This window comes from Talpa europaea (assembly GCF_964194135.1).
Source record: "Talpa europaea genome assembly, chromosome: 12".
In the NCBI taxonomy this organism is placed as follows: Eukaryota; Metazoa; Chordata; class Mammalia; order Eulipotyphla; family Talpidae; genus Talpa; species Talpa europaea.
Window position 1 is genome coordinate 63349463 of NC_140079.1, and position 21569 is coordinate 63371031.

At 40.0% G+C, this 21569-nt stretch overlaps 1 protein-coding gene across 1 annotated transcript in view; it reads left to right on the forward strand.

Annotated features, from left to right (window-relative positions):
- Window positions 1–21048, forward strand: part of SELP (selectin P) — a gene marked incomplete at both ends in the record, with an annotated part of 69002 nt that extends 47954 nt beyond the window's left edge. Inside the window, 9 exons of the mRNA XM_084250075.1 lie at window positions 223–408; window positions 2775–2960; window positions 6139–6324; window positions 11748–11933; window positions 13002–13214; window positions 14020–14205; window positions 15909–16028; window positions 19326–19356; window positions 20994–21048. Coding sequence (XP_084106201.1) covers window positions 223–408; window positions 2775–2960; window positions 6139–6324; window positions 11748–11933; window positions 13002–13214; window positions 14020–14205; window positions 15909–16028; window positions 19326–19356; window positions 20994–21048 — 1349 coding nt within the window. The remainder of the gene's footprint in view (window positions 1–222; window positions 409–2774; window positions 2961–6138; window positions 6325–11747; window positions 11934–13001; window positions 13215–14019; window positions 14206–15908; window positions 16029–19325; window positions 19357–20993) is intronic.
- Window positions 21049–21569: the final 521 nt, after the last annotated feature.

Genomic DNA, 21569 nt, shown 5'->3' on the forward strand with positions numbered 1-21569 from the left:
GAGCCCCAAGTTGGGGTGGACAGGAACAGTCTCTGAAGGAAGATGAAGACTAAGTTGAGACCTGAAGGGCAGGGACCTGGGAAGGTGTTCTAGGTAAAGGGAGGATTTAGGGTTCCGAACATACTGACAGCATAGATAGGAAAGACGGACCATCTCTCAAGGGACTCGTCTGAGAAAGAACTTCTATTTGCCCAGTTTCACATGATAACTTTCTCCACTTAGCCACTGCCTGTGAGCCACTGGAGAGTCCTACCCATGGAAGCCTGGACTGCTCCCCATCCTTGCAAGAATTTCAGTACAACAGTAGTTGCAGCTTTCATTGCGCTGAGGGTTTCATACTGATAGGAGCTGACATAGTTCGGTGTACTAATTTGGGACAATGGACAGCACCAGTCCCAGTCTGTCAAGGTAATTTTATATGCTTCTTCTGTGCTTGCAGCTTATTAAAGGCATTGGTATTGGCATTTAGCATTGTCATTCATTTACTCATCAGACATTCACTAAGGCCCTACTCTATGCCAGGCTGTGTTGGGCATTAGGGATGAAGTGGTGAGCAAAGCCAATCTCAGACAAAACATGCTCATTACAACACATTGTTACTCAGTGTGAGGTAAGTGTAGGGTGGGTTGGTGTGAAGGAGATGGGGTAGAAGGAAGGAAAGATACATGAAGAAAGATACATGGAATGGGGCCTCCCCTGGTGGCACAGCGGTTGAGCGCTGGGCTGTGAGGCTGCCCACAGCCTCTGCAGCGCCAGTTCGTTCCCTGGCTGCCAGCGAGGGTCCCACAAAAAAAAAAAAAAAAGATAAATGGAATGGTAGAAGGGTCATGGATGAGGCCTTTCACTGAACTCAGTCATTTCCTGGCAACAAGTTTTGTCCTGAGGCTCAGTGTTTTCAGTAAAATGGAAATCCCTCTGCCTGCCTTACCTACCTGCCTCACTAATGGTAGTGAATTATTGTGTGTAAAAGCTTAACAAACGTAGGTAAAATAATGAGGATGCTGATATTACCTTAAAAGTCTGTAATCTGACTTTATAAAATGATCTTCTTTCATTCTTTCTTTTAAAGAATTCATGCTCTTTTTTTCAAGAATTAGGCACAGGAAGATCACTGGGATTATTTTTTTAAATGGGGTACCCCACACAGAAGTCATGTCCCAGAAGGCATTGTCGGCGGCATTTTGATTGTCATTTACAGGGTTCTCAGGGCAATTTATGTGAATCCCCTGGGTCTATGTATACTCTCACTTTAAAATGAGAGAGGGATTTAAAAGCAGGATCTCAAAGAGAGATTTCTGCATGTTCACAGCAGCATTCTACATGTTCATAATTGTTAAAATGTAAATATGGAAGCAACCCTAATGTCCATCAATGGATAAATTTATAAGCAAAATGTGGCATATATATATAAAGGAATACTATTCACTCTTAAAAATGGAGGCAATTCTGATGTATACTACAATATGGGCAAACCTCAAGGACATTATGCTAAGTAAAATAAATTAGTCGTGCAAAAAAATTGCTTCATTCCACTTACATGAGATACTTAGAGTAATCAAAATCATAGTAGAATGATAGGGCTGGAGCTGTGGGGATGGAGAATGGGTGGTACTGTTTAACCAGTATGGAGTTTTAGTGTGTGATTATGAAAACTGTTCTGGACATGGATGGTGGCACCACAAGAAGAATACACTTAATATCGTTGAACTCTGCACTTAAATAGGGTTAAGTGGTAACTTACACATTTTATGCTACTTGTATTTTACCATAATTGAAAAACACACCAGTGAGGCAGTAGAGGAATAGAAGGTCATGCACCATGACAATGAGGTTTAGTAAGAGTGATGGGGTGTATTGTGGAAGAATTGTCTGAGACAGACACAAAGAGACCTTTCACATGTTTAAAACAAAGGGAACTTAAGGGATCCCTAGAGCCATGTTTGTCTCCAAGCAGGTAAACTTCTAATGATATAGAAAAGATGTTCTCTTAAGCATCCAGAAATGTAGTCTCAGCTCCTCCTTTGATAGGCCCTTTCTCATGTTTTCCACCCTGACATTCAGGGTTTGCAACTGATGCGTAACTTTAATGCTATTACTTTTACCTATTACTTCTACCACTACTGCTATTCCTACTACTGCTAATAACAGTAATAAGCAGATATGTATAAGTACTTTACTCTATGAGGTCATGACAATTAATGCTCACATAAAGATGAGAAAAGACAACATATAGAATAAAAGTGTTCTCTCCGTATGCAACCACCTATTTTAATGATTGAGATCATGCAGTATGAGTCATTTTTATTCTCCTTTTTAACTTAAGATTATGCATTGAAAAATGCCCCATAGCTTTTCAAGGTGAAATATACAATTTTTAGTGACCTTTAATGTCTCCTTCAGGTAGCCATCATAATTTATCTTCAGCCTCTTATTAGTGGCATTTATGTTTGTTTTCCATACTTTGCTCTTATGAATCGTCTTGATAAAAAAGGAATCTGTGAATTGATTTTATATGCATCTCAATTATATACTTAGCATAGTCTTAGGCCCCAAAATATGACATCTCAAAGATTATTGCTACATATTGCCAAAATTTTCATCATTTTCCTCATAAAATCCTTCATGTGCTATTGTGATTAAATGACACTTATCTTCCATAAGCATAAATATGTCCAATTCCAAAATCCCTTGGCACTAAAAAGGGTTAAGGGGTAGAAATCAATGAGTATATGTGCTTTACAGTTTCCTTATTTCCTTGCTTCCTTAATCCTTAGCTGTGCAGTGCCAGGATCTTCTGGCTCCAGACAAGGCCCAACTGAACTGCTCCCACCCCTTTGGTGCCTTTAAGTACCAGTCAACCTGCAGCTTCACCTGTGACAAAGGCTTACTCCTCGTGGGAGCAAGAGTCCTGCAATGCTTGGATACTGGGGACTGGAGTGCTCCTCCTCCAGAATGCCAAGGTAAGATGAATTCTTTTCCAGCATCTTGGAAAAAAAGTTGCATGTTGTATTTTAGAAGGCTACATTTTAGAGGTCATAACTGTCAAAGGGTCAGACACATGAAATGAATTGGAAAGTGAATAAACATGTTCATCTTGTACCTTGGGGATCCCAGATGAAGATGTCTTCAGGTACTAAACAAATAATACAAGTTTGGCAGAAGGAGCTGGGTAATGGCTCCTGCCAACTCCTTACAAGGGCCTTTAATAGAACTTGTAAAGGCCTATCATGAACCAGATGAACTTTCACACCTGGACACAAACAGCATCTGGAAAGGAGGGAAAAAATAGCTTCAGGGTGATTGTCCCAAGGCTGACCTACACTTCAAGGAGCCATGAAGTACAATGTCAGAACAGGGAACAATCCATGGGTATAGAGTGGAATAGGAGGGACATAATTTTTAGGTGCCTGGCTACAAATATCCTCCACAATTGTATATTAAACACATTTAGGATAAAGTGAAAAGATAAAAAGAAGAAACTAATCTATAAATGCAAGGTGACACAATTCTCAGAAGAAAGAAACATGCATATTCAGCACATGCATGTATATCTACATTGTACTTGACAGAAAATACAGTATTCTGTCAATATTATATGAAGTAAAACTATTTTGAATCATCTATGTGTAGGAATTGAAGTCCAGATAAATGCTTTTTATACCCCCCCATTACTTTTTCTACTCAATGAATCCATTTATTTAGTAACTTTTTTTTGACAAATATTACTTTCAAAAAGCAAGGTTTTCATTTATAGAAGCTAGAAAAAATAGAGAAACAGAAAGAATCCTCTTAAATAACTTCATACTTTCACCCTAAATTAGACACTGTTAGCATTCTTGGGTGAATCTTCAACATTTTCCCCAGTGCAATTAATAGATGCGTATACAATTTTAATAATAAACTTAAATAGGCAAAATGCTAGATAATTCTGCATTGTTTGCCTTCATTTGTCACTTTGTACACTTTCAACATCAGAGAGAAAGTGAGCAGATACGTGTTTTTAATGAAGAGGAAACCACTTGCTATACAGACCACATGTGAGCATGTACACACACACACACGTATATACACCCCACTGCTAAGATAGGTAAACTGTAAATAAATGAATGAGTAAATGAATAAATGCAGCAGAATTGACTGTCATTCCTCATGTCTCAGAGAATATAGTAGTCGATTTGAGCTGGGGTTGGGTCCACCTTCCAAGCTGCGTCGGGAGTGACAAGGGGAGGTTGTGAACTTTCCCCCTCAGCTCTCAACCTGGCTATAGTGAAGACTGGACAGATTACAAAGTCCACACACTTTGGGGAAGAAGTTGGAGCCCCCGAACAGGGTTAGCACAGTGATCAGAACTCTTCCGGGCAACCTGGGCTGTGCAAGGCACAGATTACAGTTCGTTGCTTCACACTGTCCTACCCTTGGGCGTTTCACAGCAGGGAGGTTGCCACTCACCACATTACTTCCTTTGACCTTCCAGTTCCAGTTTTCTTCTGCTTTTAGTTCTTTGTTTACACTGACTAAACTTCTCTTGCTGCTGCCTGAGCATGGAGTGAAATAACCAAAAAGTACGCTGAACAGGAAGGTACCATGAGGCCTGCAATCCATATGCTGTTGTAATCCTTCTCAGAGAGTGTTATCAGACAATTTCCCTTTTCTTTGTCCCCTAACCCCACCCAAATTATCAGCCAGGTCAGGCCACAAAAAGAGCTGGAAATGGACTCCCTGACATAAGACCCTCCCAATTTTCCATACAATTTATAGGCTCCTCAACATGTCCCCTGTTCTCCTCCCCACACCCCCACCACACAGATATACACTGAACACATAGGGATTTTTGAAGTGGTACAAAATAGTTAGGTCTTTGGATTGTTTGAATGTTTGCTGGAAAATGGAAAAGGATGAAGGGAGGATCAGGTACAGAAAATACCCTTGAAACCCCAAGTTGTTCAAAGCAGTGATTAAAGAATGGCCCTAGGTTCTGCCATAGCACCAACTCCTTACAAGGGCCTTTAATAGAACTTGTAAGGGTCTATCGTGAACCATGTGCTATAAAGTCATACTCAGACCAATCCATGAAGAAATACCCTAAACCATGTATTCTCTCAGTCTTCATTTTGTAATGTCAATATATTTCATCTTTTTTATTCCATTAGGTGGCAGTGACTTCTCGATAGTTATTAACATTTGCATATAGAGTTTTTTTTTTACTTTTGATTCTTGTAAAATTCCTAGAACTATATCATGCTATTCTCCACATTTTAAAGGTAAAGAATTTGAAGCTCAGAGAAGTTAAGTGATTTGCCAAAAGCCAGTGCATGATCTCCAACGTAAGCAAGTCCCCAAGCACTTTAAACTCTATATGTGTAAACTGTGACAAACAACCACTTACTTTTTTGGTAAGTGAGCAAGTAGAGTCATATGGGGCTGTTCTCTGTAGGATAAGATATATAGAAAGAGTTTTTGAAGATGTCCAATTACATTATGTGCCTACTTTGTGTCCATGATTTTTCAAATATTTTAAAATTTAGTTTTATGTATGATTGAATTATTTTTCTAAAACCAAGTATCCCTGAAAAGCAAGGATTATTTTCTCCCATTTCATAGATGAAGTAATTGAAACTCAGAAAGCTTAAGGTCCCTAGATATATTGTTAATAAGTAAGAGCCAGAATTTGAACCCAGGTTATTTTCATCACCTGGTAAGGAGAGGAGCTTTTGAAGTAGGATGGGAGAGGTCTTTTACTCCATTTTCCTATTTCCAATCATTTGCCTTTGCTTTCTGGCAAGGTCTGCTTCTGAAGATATCAAGGTAGTAGCCACTTCCACTCCTGTCCAGGGGAAATGAACTGCATCACTATTTTCAAGCACAGTACCATTTTCTTTTAAAATCATCTCCAAAGCTCTCTGTGGATGAGCATTTCAGAATGCCAGTCAGCTGTAAGCTGCTGATATTTTATACATCCATGACCTGGTGATAAAACACCATGAAATTCAAATAATCATTTCTAACCAAAGCTTCTCTTGTGTGTTAAGAACACAAACACACACAAACATACACACACACACACACACTCTTTGTTGATTTCAGGCTGTTATGTTCTAAAACAATCTTTCCTCTCCTCTTTCCCCATGCCCATGTCAGCCATCACCTGCATGCCTCTGCTAAGCCCTCTGAATGGAACAATGACCTGTGTCCAACCTCTTGGAGAGTCCAGTTACAAGTCTACATGCCAGTTCACTTGTGATGAGGGATTCTCTTTGTCTGGACCAGCGAGACTGGATTGTACCCCATCTGGACACTGGACGAGTTCCCCACCAATGTGTGAAGGTAGGCTCACTGGTCTGTTTTTTTTTTTTTTATATGGTTTTTTAGGTGATCTTTTAGGATGGAGAATCATTGGGGAATAGTGTGAAACTGTTCTTAAGCTAAAGGTAACACACTTCCCATCAAGTATGGTTCCTAGAGCAAAAGCTCTTTCTTCCTCTCTGTGTATTCTTATAATAATGTTTAATAAAACATTTTAGTTTTTTAGATGTCTTCATGTGATTATGACATTTGAAATTTACCACAATTCTAGACAGGCTGTATTATATCCATCTTATAGATAAGGAGCCATGCTCAGGGAGGGTAAGTACTCAGTCAAAACTCATACTGCTAAGTTATGATGTTTAGCTATGTCACTGAGACTCCCACTCCCTACATTTTTCTACTTCTCACTTCATTCCTCCAGTCACCCCACTGAGCCAGCCCTGGACACTGAGCTCATTTATCCTAACCCCTTGAGGACCTTGTCATGTCATCATTTGTGTTAGGTCTTGCCTCCCTCTATATGGATTATAGGCTCTCTATGTGCAGGAGCAGTGCTTTCTTCATATTTGCATCCCCTTTAGAACTAGACAGAATAAAAGTGGAAGTGTGATAAAAATATGTCCTTTGAAGCTTATCATTTTCTGGTTTAATTTACTCAATACTAGTCCCCAGTGAATTACTGGATCCTCAAAGAGTCAGATCTCATCTGTCCTTGATGCCTCCAAAACAACTGATGTCGTAGTAGCTAGTACATAGTAAGTTCTAAAATGGAAGTTTACTCAATCAACTAATTCATAGCTGTTTACTTTCAAAATACATCATTGCTTCAATTTGTCCAGTACACTCAGTAATTACAATTCCAACAATAATAAGAATATTACTTGTGTAATAAGCCCCAGGTATTTCAAATGTATTATCATACATTATTCTTTAACATAGTTATTATTATCCCCATAAAGAAACAGAGACTTTGAGAGGATATATAGCTGGAAAAGTTCAAATAGCTAGTAAGTGTGGATCTTGGATTTGAGCTAGGTTATAGGCCAGCGTTTCTACCTAGACCACACTACACTGCCACCCAGTACCAAGGTTTCTAAGTTCCAAGGCAGTGACTTGCAAATTTATTTTTTTCCATTACCCAGGTTGCTGCCTACAGTGCTGAAATGTACTTAGAAGTGGCAGTGTCTGATGATCAGATGATGAATCTATTGATAGAAATCCATCAATGTTATAGGAAAAAAGCTAAAATCTTTACTCCTTCTTGTGGAATGAAAGAGCAGTAGATTGATATCTAAAGACCTGTATTGCTCTTTTCTGAAATCAGGTGTCATGTCATACCTGATTCCTGATTCCAAAAGGAGTATGCAAGATCATTGCTGAGATCCCTTCTGCTGTCAAGAATTTTGTAGGTTAAAGTATATAAAATGCCACCATCTACTGTCCAAAAAATATACTACAAGCCTATTCAGGAATCTAGGCCATTTATGGGTAATAATTAGTGTCAGTGTTTTATCATTCATCACTTAATTTTCACTCATTCACTCATTTATTCCATTGACATTTAGCACGAACTCTGTTTTTCCCACATTCTGTTTTAAGGCTAAAGAATAAAAGGAAACTCTAAGAATTATCTCATTGAAGTTGTCATCATACATGCAACCAACAAGGTTGTTAAATCTTCAAAACCTCTCTCTCCCCTCACTCCTCTCCAGCCCCCTCCCACACCTTGCAGTCCCACCCCACCTAGGATTTAGATCCAACCCTTTTCATGGAAAGAGCTTTAACAAAGAGGGGCCCCAGAATCAACAACAAGCCTAAGCCTGGTGTTTGTACCTGTTTCTACATCATTCTCCAAATTTAGTCTCTAGATGTAGGCAAAGAGCCCCTCTTCTTTTCCTATATGCCAGAGTCTATGAACTTTTAAGTCTTCAACACCAATCCCAGGACCCTGATTTATCAGAAGGTATTGAGAGTCACCGGGGGCAATGTGGCATTCCTCTGCTTCAGAGTGCAATGTGAGATTTGTGATTTGAGTGGTCCCACTGATATTTCCTTTAGACCTTCTAGGACTTGGGCTCTGCCTTTCCAGTCCTCTTCCTCCAAGACCTGAAATGCATTCCCTGATCCTAAGCAGTGTTGACTTGCTCTTATCCAGTTGCTGTGGCCCCCAAACCACCACCTATTGGGACATTATCCTGACAGAGATCACTGCTCTCCAATCACTTTGTCACTCACCCTCTGGAGACCATGTTTGGCTGGTGGACCTACCGCCTAATGACCAGCTTCACCTTGGTGGGGAGAGGAGGTTCTGGTTCCAAGTCACCACCCTATCTGCATCCTGTCCCTGCTCATCCAAGTTCTAAAATATAGCAAATTTGTGCCCTCCAAGTTCTGACCTGGCTCACATCACTATTTTTTTCTCTATATCTTTAACATATCTCTAGGAGTTCCTACTCTTTATTTTTGGAGTTTGAATTTAGAACACCCAAATAGTTAAATTTATTATTTATGCTCTACCTTCATTCAAAAAATTTCTTGATAAAGTTATATCCAATTCAAGTAAAAAGAAACAGAATTTACTATTTCTTAGAAGAATTTACTAAATCTACTTAAAGTAATATAAATAAATATATTGTAGGTCGATGATAGAGTGCGGATGAACCTAATAATCCATGAATTTGCATACAATCATGTACACATATTTCATGGATTACAGAAAAACATCACTGAAGGCATGATGGTAGACTGCTCTATCTCAGAAATCAATGAAAACAGAGCATTAAACAAGTGATAAAAGCAACTCATCAATTTCCTATTTTTCTGTAATTACTTGTTTTGGAACAAAGTTTTAGAGTAGGCTCAAGAATATGACTACTGGGGTCTCCCTGGTGGAGCAGGTGGTTGAGCTCGGCACTATAAAGCTGTCCGCAGCCTCTGCAGTGCGGGTTCGATCCTGGCAGGCCGCGGGGGTACACACAGGGCTGGACAGACCTTTCCTGTCTTGCCTGCTGCTCCCCTCATCAGTGTATTTCAGTCAGTTTGCCTGTTCTGCTTCCCACTCTGTCTCTAGTGAATCCTCTTACCCACCCCCCTCACACCTCTGGCCTGTACCCTGGTTCTTGCATGCATGAGTAAATAAATCTTAAAAAAAAGAACATGACTACTTTTCAAAGTTACCCCTAGAAGTCATTCCTTCTAGTGACATTCTCTCCCTCTACATCGTACTTGGCCCCTGCACTCCAGTAGCTGCCAAATTTAACTCAGCCTGTTTGCTCAAGGCCACCATATCCCAGACTAGATTAGGCTTTCCTGTACCTTATCAAGGCTACAGCTCAGACAGGAAAACATACTTCTGGACACAATTCAAAGTCAAAACCTTAAAGTTATTTCGAGGTCTTTGATTGGACTGGTTAATTTTCACATCAGAGGGCTCAGAGACTTTTAGAGAAACAAATGGCAGGCTCTATAACCTTGACAGGATAAGAATGACAAAATTGTGACCAAAGCAACATCCCCAGTGTATTTTATGTTGTAGTAATTCTCTTTGTATATGCCAGCCACTTGAATCATTTTTTTAAATAGTAGTTCCTCTTGTTTCTTTTCAGACCAGATAAAAATATTTTTTAGGGTGCATCCAAATAAAATTGTGCTAACTTATTCATTCATTTTTGCAAATATTTTTGCACCCCTCTTTTTTTCTTTTCTTTTCTTTTTTTAAAGATTTATTTATTTATTTATACAAGCACTGGGTACAGTCAGAAGTGCGGGAGGGTGAGAGAATTCACCAGAGCCAGAGCGGGGAACAGAACAGGCAGACTAAAGAAATACACTGCTAAGGGCAGCAGCAGGCCCGGCAGGAGAGGTCTGTCATGCCATGTGGGACCCTTGCCAGCGGCCGGGGGATCGAACTGGCACTGCAGAGGCTGCAGGCAGCTTCGCAGCCCACCACTCAACCGCTGTGCCACTGGGGAGGCCCAGCACCCCTCTTGAATCCCTGGGATACAAGACCCATGTTCTCAGGCATCTGATTTTATGCACTCTCTTGGGCTTAACTAGGAAATATTGGGAGACTCTGGTAAAGTCAAGGTAGTGAAAATTCTCACAGATAATTTAGAGTTTATGATTATAACAATTATAATACATGTTTGATAAAATTGAACTGCAAAGCATGGATTTATTGAAACTCAAAAATTTGAGAGTATTAAATTGAAAATCAATGGCTACTTTGGTTGTTTTCAGTGGATTCATGCAAAAAATTCTACAATCCTTTGGTGAGTGAACTGTCATTCAAAAATACATTAGCCAGAATATGTGACAGAATATGTCACTTTTCTATGAGGCATTACAAAAGATTCAAGAACTATTTTTAAGGCAAAATAGCCAAGTAAAATTAGTCTTTCCTGACCAAGGCATTGCTTTCAGAATAACGTTGAATTTTGAAGAAACAATAATCACTGTGCTTGCTAATCATCCAATGTTTGTTGATAAATAAAAGTCTTATGTCAGAGGACTTAAGGAGGAGAAGAATATTATGCTAAGAAAAGTATATAACTGCAATAATTCATGTAAAATATTTTTTGAGGGAAGTGGTTAGTAAGTTAAATGTTCATCTCTTCGTCTACTTGGCAAATGATTGCTGAGCACAAACTCTGAGATCCTGCAGCTGTGAGCTGTGGGAAACACAAGATTTATGGTTCTTGGGTTTTAGAAGCTTTTCATCCAGTAGAAAAGAAATGACACGTGATATTATGAGTTACAAAAAAAAAAAAAAGAGGAGGTATTCTGAGGAGATACTAAGTTGTAGACATTAGCAGAGGTTTTGGAGAGATCCTGAAAGATGGGTGGGATTTTACTCAGCAGAAGTAGGAAGAAGTTCAAGAGAGTGTGAGACAAGAACCATAGGTAAAACACATAAGATCAGTTTAGGGAATTCCCAGGGATTAACCTAGCTTGACCAGGAGCTGTTAAGCTTTCCTGTGCTATGGATTGTGGTATTAAAAGATAGGCTAGGGACCCAAGTAGAGAAAATAAATAACTTAGGATAGAAGTTGACCAAGACACTACCAGGAGGTAGTCTTGGGTAGGAGGAAGGGCAGAGATGAACTCCTGGACTTCATCCATACAGGATAGTGAGAGATGTGGGAGGCTAGAAAGACACTTTAACAGGTTTAGAGAGAAGAGGATTATGAGTATGACTGCTTAAGTTCTTGATTTTTCATTTTTATGACTTCTTATACTCCTCTCAGCAAGCCCACTATACCTACTCTGTAAAGCCCACTATAAAAGACCTGTGATATTGTTATGGAATGCCTGCTGACTATACTTGTTGACAGAGTAGGTAATCAGTAAATATTTGTGGAAAACATAGATGAATGATTTGATGCAAAACAGAGCTTCTAGATAAACTTGCAGATTGTGACATTCTTGATTTGATTCTGCAGCCATCAAGTGCCCAGAATTATTTGCCCCAGAGCAGGGAAGCCTGGATTGTTCTAACACCCATGGAGTATTCAGTTTTGGCTCCACATGTCATTTCTTCTGTAACAAAGGCTTTAAATTGGAGGGGTTCGACAATGTTAAATGCACAGTTTCTGGAAAATGGACAGCACCTCCTCCAACTTGTGAAGGTAAGATGGCATATGCTTACTGAGACAATTCTTCCTCTGGGAATTTCTTCAACAAAAATAACAAACACTCATATAAACTCTTACTATGTGACAGGAACATATTATAGTATTATTGCAATGAAAGTTCCACTTCTTATTATGAAGTAGACCAACTGTTGGGGCCTAGGAAACATAGCCTATATATTAAACATTTTTGTAAGGAGAGAGAGGACCTTTCATACTTTTGAATAAAAAGATATTGAGGGCCTCCCCGGTGGCGCAGCGGTTGAGCACTGGGTTACGAAGCTGCCCGCAGCCTCTACAGCGCCGGTTCGATCCCCAGCTGCTCCCCGGCCACCGGAGGAGGGTCCCACTTGGCGCGCAGACCTCTCCTGCCGCCCGCTGCTCCCCTCAGCAGTGTACTTCGGTCCTTCTGCCTGCTCTGCCCCTCTCTCTGGCTCTGGTGAATTCTCTCACCCTCCCGCGCTTCTGACTGTACCCAGTGCTTGTATGTATGTATGTATCAATCAATCAATCAATAAAAAAATCTTAAAAAAAAAAAAAAAAAAAAAAATAAAAAGATATTGATTTTTAATCAATTATTTTTCATAATTTTGACCTCCTTTTCTCAGAGCTCTATTGAATTGATTGAGTGATTTTCACTGCTTCATTGTCAGAGAGACTAGAAGGAGACAGGTTGAACTCACTGGTCCAGTTCTTCAAATGGAGGTGCATAGAAGTCAACCATTATCTCTCTGACCCATCAGAAGTTAATAACAACAAATCCAGTGACATTAATACCTCACATTTCATGGTGACTTTTGGCCAAAGGAGAGTACCACCTCCCAGTAAAGTAGCTGTGGCAAGCAATTGGTCTATATATATTTCAATTTCTACTGAATCTCTTTTATTTCTGCACCAACTCTTCCAATTTTTTGTTTTGTTTTGTTTTTAACATCATTAACATTGGCACACACATAGCCTCTACTTTTTCCTTCTGATCAAGAGAATCATCTCTCCAAGGACACTTTTAAATAATTTATTATCCTTTTCACTGGGAGATCTCTAAATTGAAACATTTTCACACAGCAGGCAGAGTATCAGCTCTTACTCCAGAGGTGCAGTGTCCAGCTCTCATCATTCCAGACCAGGGAACAATGTCCTGTAGGCATCACCTGGGAAGGTTTGGTTTGAATACCACTTGTTACTTTGGATGCAAAGCTGGATTCACTCTCATGGGAGATGATGCTCTCAGATGCAGACCTTCAGGACAATGGACAGCAGTAGGTCCAACATGCAAAGGTAATGTGAAAAGGAGCGGGCAGTTGTAAATGTCTAAACTGTCTTAGAATAATAAGTATGCTAAATATGAATCCAGCTATTATGCATTGTGAAATGCAAGTTGCTATTCTATTAATTATTTGACAGTATAAACTTCCAGTGTGTTCCTTATTGGGACCTAAGTAAAAAGGTAAAATATGGATGATACTTCTTGAAGAGCTGTCACCCTTTACATGAAGGCTGTGTCTCTTTCATTTTTGTATTTCCTATGAAGCACAGACCAGTGCTTTGTAAATATAACTACATTCAATATTTATTTACATTAAATTAAACATCCTGAGTTTTAGTTTCCTATCCAGAAAATGGGGAGAATAACCCGGAGCTCCCTGGAAAATAATTTAAAGAGGATGGCAGTCTCTTCGTTCAAACTTTCAAAGGCCACCTATGCTGAGTGATTAAGTAATTTAATAAACACATACTTACATTCCAACTAATTTCCAGTAGTGATAATAATATCTAGAACAACAGCATTTTTAGGAGGAAAATTTTGGAATTAGCCGTTTCATAGGCAAGACGGGTCAGTCCTTTAGCCGATCATTTAATGAATGCTACTCTGTGCCCATGTTAGTTCTTTGGCTGTCATTCTCTGAATGAGTATCTCAGTATGTGTGATATTGGAGGAACTAACTTAAATGGAAGTGGCTTATTTCCTTTCTGACCTTTTATATTCTCTCATTCTACTGATGATTCTAGAGATCATGAAACCATAATCTCTTTCATCTTCATTCTACATGTCTGCTTTTTCTGCATTCATTTTTTTCTGCAGCCATCAAATGCTCTGAGCTACACATAACTGAGTCAATACTGATGAACTGCTCCAACCCTTGGGGAAATTTCAGCTATGGATCAACCTGCAGCTTCCATTGTCCAGAGGGTCAATTACTTAATGGCTCTGTGAGAACAGCATGTCAAGAGAATGGCCAGTGGTCAGCTACCATGCCAATATGTCAAGGTATGTTTTTCCTATGGATTAGAAAGTCATTTTGAGGGCCTCCCTAGTGGTGAAGGGGTTAAACACAGCACCGTGAAGCTATCTACAACCTCTGCAGCACAAGTTCGATCCCCAAGCAGGGAGCTACGCATATGGCACAGCAGACCTCTCCTGTCTCGCCCACTGCTCCCCTCAGCAGTATATTTCAGTCATTCTGCCTGTTCTGTTCCCCACTCTGTCTCCGGTGAATCCTCTCATCTCCCGCACCTCTAGCCTGTACCCAGTTCTTATATGCATAAATAAATCTTAAAAAAAAAAGTATATACTGAGTAAAATAAGCCAGAAGGAAAAGGAAAAATATCATCAGATGGTTTCACTTATAGCAGGTATATAGGGGAACCAAATAAGACATCACTGTAAAAAAAATAATAACAGTACAAAACACAACAAAGCAAAAACAGACAATTATAAATCAGAGACATCCTGCAGGGGAGAAGGAAGAAAGAGGGACCAGAGGGAGGGAGGGAGGGAGGGAGGAGCACAGGGGACTGAGGTGATGGTGCACGGGTGCACTGGTGAAGGAAACTCTATGAGGATTACACCTGAGGGGGGAGGGGAAGCAAATATTGTTTAAAAATGATCAATGATGTAAATTTAAAAAAAAATTTTTAAAACATAAAGGAAAAAAATAAAATTAAGCATGGAGCCTGTGTGGGGCGGGGGGGAGGGGAAGAAAGTCATTTTGATACAGAAAATAATAAAATCAGTGTTTCTTTTCTGTGTAGTCTCGTTTTGTATCACTGGGTTTACCCTGTGTTTCATAAATGTTTCATAATTAATCAAGCAGATTCTCCTTGCCTTATATAGAGCAGTCGGAATTAAATTCAATGACTGTGTGCCAACGCTCTCCACTTTTTTCAGAGCTCAGATTCGCATGTTTCCTCTCATTTCTTTATGATCTCTGTGTAATATATCTTAAAGTTGCAAACTGTTTTAGATATTATTTCATGCAAATTCCTAATTTATTGTCTTAGAAAACCACTGTCTCTCCTACACCTCTAAAAATACCATATATCTGCCTTAATGAGCTCTACCTGTTTATAAGGCTTATTTATACATACAAGAATTGGCCAGAGATGCAGGGGGTAAGAGGATTCATCAGAGACAGAGTGAGGAGCAGAACAGGCAGATCTACTGAAATACCCTTCTAAGGGGAGCAACGGGCAAGACAGGAGAGGTCTGCTGTGCCATGGGGGTCAGTTCCCTCACTGGGGATTGAACTCCTGCTGCAGTATCTACAGATAGCATGATAGCACTGAGACTTTAACCCCTGTACAACCAGGAAGGCCCTCCTGGCTTTTTTCATTTTTGTTCTCTAGCAGCTTGTTATAGCCAGTTTTTGTTGCATAACTTTGTCTGATTGCCCCACCGTCACCACCCAAAACTACCTATGGTTTATTATTCAAACTTCCATTTCTTGTGTCTACCCTTTAATTCTCTTTATTGGGTCCTTCCCCTGACTCCTTTGGAAAATCACCTGTGATAGCTAAGTGTTAGGAATAAAGTCTGGCTCTGCTTCCCATCCTCTGCAGTGGTTTTATGACTTCAGATCTTCCCTTATGCCTATCAGCACTTCGGTGATCCTACTTGACCTCCCATTGTAGAGTCCTCAGGATCCTTGCATAGTACACTTACATCTGTGCTTGTGTGTGTGTGTTTTGCAGCGGGACCACTCACTATCCAGGAAGCCCTAGCTTACTTTGGAGGAGCAGTGGCTTCAATGACAGGTTTGGTGATGGGTGGAACATTCCTGGCTCTGCTCAGAAAGCGCTTCAGACAAAAAGGTAAATAGGAAAGAAGGTGCTCCTTATTTTCTTCTTTTGTGTAATTTGGGGTGGGGCCATGCAACCACAACTTCAGTAGTTCATGTTTGAAAATATTTACATTAAAAGAAAGCAGGAGCAAGATAAATGATCTTGAGAAATGGTTACCCATCAGAATCACCATTACCAAAACACAGAACTTCACAAAAATACAGCTGCTCATGTAGGGAGATCTGGAAATGAGCAATCTAAATTTTTAAAAATATTCTCCCTCCTCCAAATTCTGATGAAGCTAGATTACACACTGGCATTTGGGGTCCTCTAGTCTAGGTAACATTAGTTGTCACCAAAATCTAGTTGGAAAAGTGTCATACTTTCTTCACTCATTCTTTCATGTACAAATCAGGTATTGGTCAACTGTGCTAGATAGTGGAACCCAAAGGGGTGGTACCTGATATTAAGAATGTATAATTCAGTAGGATAAGGAGACAAACAAGTTAAACTAGTGTTAATACAAGTGTACTTAGTTTAACAAAAGTACTGCCTAAGTATTACTGGAACACAAAATAGGTGTCCAATGCAGATTGATGGGTAAGAAAGGGTTCTTCTAAGATCTTTGAAGAATGAGAATGATTTTGCCAAGAAAAAAACATAGAAGTAGAGTCCCAGCAAAAATAATAGTATGTGAAAATACCTGAAAAGGTGAAATAACTGGGCTAGTGGTCTGGCCATTGTTTAGTGCATCTAATTCAGAAAAGGCTGGTAGAAGTGAATAATGAAACAGGTAAGTAAGAACTTGGATGCAAACTAAGAGACATGTTCATTTTCATGAAAACTTGAGGAATCAATGTAAGGTTTAAGCAGGAAAATGGCAAAAATTGATGAAATCCTCGGTAAGGGAACCTGTGTTTATCAGGGTGCTCAGCTCATCAAAAATAGATCTGGTCTAGGAATAAAAGAAGGGAACTGTCCCTTAAGGGTTAAGACATCCCTCTTATGGCTGCCCCAGACACTTATCCTGATAACTTTAGATATCCTTTTTAAAATTTATTTATTTATGCATACAAGAACTGGGGTACAGGCTAGAGGTAGTGGGGGAGGGGTGAGAGGATTCACCAGAGACAGAGTGGGAAACAGAACAGGCCTATTGACTGAAATGCACTGCTGAGGGGAGCAGCTGTCCTCTGCTGCACCATGTGGGCCTGCTCCCTGGCTGGGACTCTAACACTGCAGTGGCTGCTGATAGCTTCCTAGTGCTCTGAAGCACTATGCACCACCAGGGAGGCCCCTTTAGAAATCTTTTTATATGCTAATGGGGCTCTTTTTCAGCATTGCTAAATGAAAGAAACCAGGGGCTTGGGAGGGGGAGGGTCAGAAGTACTTAAATTATAATAACTGAAAAGGTCTATGTTAAAAGTCCCTGGCAGAGTTTGGAATTGAGGAGTTTCAACACCTATTCTTAAAACTCAGGGGCTGAATAAGCCAGAAAGAAAAAGAAAAATACCGGATGGTCTCACTCATAGCAGGAATCTAGAAAACTTAAATAAGGGGCCAGGAAAATGAATAACTATAAGAAAGTGAAAATCAAAATCAACAAAAAACTATGAACCAGGGACACTCTATGGGGGGTAGGGGGCGGGGAGGGGAGGGATTGGGGTCAAAATAAGGGGGTTGCAATTGTATGGGGAATATAAAAATAAAATTTATTAAAAAAAACTGAATGCATAACAAGAGTAAAAAATAATTGTGCCATTTCTAATCAAAATAAAATGTCATACTTTTCTATGAAAAAAAATTTCACAAATTAAGGCTAAAGTAAAGGTAACAATATAGGTTAAAGAAAAAACAAAAAACAAAAAACTCAGGGGCTGAACCACTTGTTGCCTACTCTTATGCTCTCTCCTTTGAGAAGCCACCATCTCACTGAGGCTGGTTTTCTAAATTTTCTTCCTATACACCCCTGTGATTGGGTGACTAGGACAATCAACAAAGAGTAACTCTCTTCTTAAAAACCAAAGAGATACAACCAATCCTTCTGTTAGGGGGAAAAGGATGTCCTAAAGCTAATTCCATACAGGCTTTGTGGACTCCACCCCCACCCCAGGCCAAAGCCAAAGACACTGGGAACTCCAAATCCCATCACCACCAAAGGGAAGGTGGCTGGGAACTGAGGGTGGGGTTAAGCAGCCAGGTTGATAAAAAGCAGACACGTGGGCTTTGGGAGGTTCCCCATTTTGGCTCTCCACCAGCTAGCAGTGTCTGGCCAGCTCAGAGAGTGACTTTGGGTTTCCAGGTCGTCGGATCTGGTAGGACGCATTAAAGACTTTATTTCTCTATTTTTTCCCTGAGTTGTACATTTTCCTTATTTCCTTTTCCCTTGTAAATAAACCTTTTATTAACCTTTTGTGTGTGCCTGTAGTGGAGGATTAAGTCCCTTTTAAGCGCGCGGGTGAGGACCCACAGCCAGGAACCCGTTCAATATCGGGGCTGCTCTATAACACTTCCTTGTCACATGTGTGTTTGTTCAAACTCCTAAGACCTGGATTCTAATGTAGGAATACATTGTTCCTGCATTTCCCCCAAGTTGTTTCTTTACTTTTGAGACATTTCTAGGGAACTCTCTGAGCCACCAAGAAGGACCAATATCCTCTAGTATCTTTATAATAAAAAAATTTCTTGGGGATAATGTGGAATTTTTCCTTGACCTATCCCAATTTGATTCTAAACTTCCTAGGCTTCTATGGCCCAACAATAGGAAAATGTAGCATACTATATCTCCCTATCCTACAAATTCAAGATGCATATTCATTATGATATGGAAGGTTCAATAATGACTTGCAATTAATATACTTGTTCCTTTTCATTTGACCTTTTCTAAACTTATTTAGCCATAATATGCTTTTCCCACATCCCCTTCCCATTATCCAGAGATGACTGACAGGTTGCTGCCAGCATAGATTTGTTTATGTGACTAGCTTGTGCAGTTGATAGCTGAAGGATTGTCGTACAGGATGCAATGATAGGGGGCCTCAAATGCCAAAAAAAAAAAAAAAGGGTTTGGAGGACCTAAGATCTCAACAACCATCACCAAAAATAGCTAAGAGTCCAAAGGCAGGAACCAGAGTTATGAAGAGAGGTTTTTATTGACAGGGAAGAAAAGAAAGGTAAAGTACTCTGGAGTTATATGTTATCAAATATTTAATTTTGTTTAAAACTGGTCCTACTTTTAGGGAGTGACTGTTCCCAATACACTCCTTTAATGCACCTTTCTCCATCTTGTTTTCTTCTAAACTAATTGTGCCTTTTCCCTTATTTCAGATGATGGGAAAAGCCCCTTGAACCCTCACAGGTAAAACAGAAATTTTTATGTTTAGATAATTTTGTTTTTACTTAGGCTTTTTAATTCAATGTCATATGTCAGAATGATCATACATAGGCCTCCTTTTTGCAGCAAATCTTTTGCAATGTTCCCTTTACTAAGTCAAAATTAAAATACACAGATAATATATCCTAGCTACATATAATATTCTTAAAAATCAACAAGTGCCCTAGTTATAAAGGAAAGATAAAAGGGAAAGTGATGCATAATAGCAATAAATGCTGAAGTTTGGGCACTACACTAGCAGATGCTGTGAGTGATCAGAAACTCACACTTTTGGGTAGAATTGTATTCATGATTCAAACAGCATCAGAAGCATTCCTAACACTAATCTGATATTCCTTAAATGGCATGGCGGACAACTCTGGGAAAAAGTTGTAAAACCCATTAGTCTTCCCTCAGTCCACATGGTAATTACATTTTAAAACAGGCAAAAATAAAAACCTCAATATTTTTGAGCAGTTAATAGTATTACTATCTTAAAGCAGTTAAGCCTCAGGCTCAGAGATTTTTCATCAATATGAATGCTGAGTAGATACTCAAGAGCTGTGTGGGGTATAAGAGAATTGTTTCCTGTCATGTCTAGTGGGACATCCAGCCCCTCTGACCCCTGCCCATTAAAACTCAGTAGAACTCTTGATCATGATGAAAATCAGGAAATGCCCCTAGGGGGCAGTACTACCATTCTTTGAAAACCATTGCCAGATGATCAAGTATAAGGTTGACAGCATTGTATTGTTTTGTTTTGTTTTGTTTTAAATAGAGGCATGTTTTTTTAAATTTATTTATTTGTTTGTTTGTTTGTTGTTTATACATGCACTGGGTACAGTCAGAAGCGAGGGAGGGTGAGAGAATTCACCAGAGCCAGAGCAGGGAGCAGAGCAGGCAGAAGGAGCGAAGTACACTGCTGAGGGGAGCAGCGGGCGGCAGGAGAGGTCTGGGCGCCATGTGGGACCCTCCTCCGGTGGCCGGGGAGCAGCCGGGGATCAAACCGGCGCCGCATAGGCTGCGGGCAGCTTTGCAACCCAGCGCTCAACCGCTGCACCACCGGGGAGGCCCTGTTTTTTTAAAGATTTATTTATTTATACAAGAACCGGGGTAGAGGCCAGATGCACGGGAGGGTGAGGGGATTCACCAGAGACAGAAAGGGGAACAGAACAGGCAGACTGACTGAAATACACTGCTGAGGGGAGCAGCTGGCGAGACAGGAGAGGTTTGCCACCGCACCATGTGGGATTCTCGCAGACCTGCTGGGATCTAATGAGCGCTGTAGGGGCTGTGGATAGCTTCACAGCACCACACTCAACCTCCTGCCCCATCAGGGAGGCCCAAGGTTGGCAGCTTTGTAAAGATCCTCTCACCCAGAAGAGACTGCAGCCCCTTAGGGTGCATAGCAGTTATTAAGTACCCAAAGCTTAATAATAACTTAACAGAGCTATTAAGTAGGATCTCATCTCTTTGGCATTTACTTTTCTTTCCCTTTCAAAGCAGAATTGCAGGAGCAGGGTGGTGGTGATCATGTTCTCTGCAGAAACAATGTGGTCAAGGACTGTGGTCAAGGACTAAGCACCTTATGACAGGCCATTCCTTGTGTTTCTTTTCTTTAGCCACCTAGGAACATACGGAGTTTTTACCAATGCTGCATTTGACTCGAACTCTTAAGGTAAGTTACCCATGAAGATATTTTTGAAGGGTACAGAACAGCATGAAAGAATGTAGAAGAACAAGAATATAAAGTCTAACTTTTCTTTATAGAATCATGAATTAAATTTTAAACATGTATTAGCTTTTCAAGCCATGAAGGAAATTATAGTGGCAGCAGGGAAGGATATGGCAGTGGAGTGATAATAGAAAATGAGTTCATATAAGGATGACCATTTCCTTCAGGATAGAAATGTTCAAATGAGATGTGTTCTAATATGACATATGACAAATATTACAGAATGACTTTAGGATATAGGGCCTTCCCATCAGTGGCTATTAGGCAGTATTGACACTGTGGTCTTGCTTGATACTTAGAAGGCATGACTGCTGGTAAAATTTTATAAACTTTTATGGAATCAGTTTCCTATGGGATCTGCTAGGAAAGCAAAAATAATCTGACACTTTCTCTTTCCCAAAAATCTCAGAGAGAAAGTGAGTTTCCTAAGAAAAGGAGCTTAGAAGGTAGAATATCTGGATTC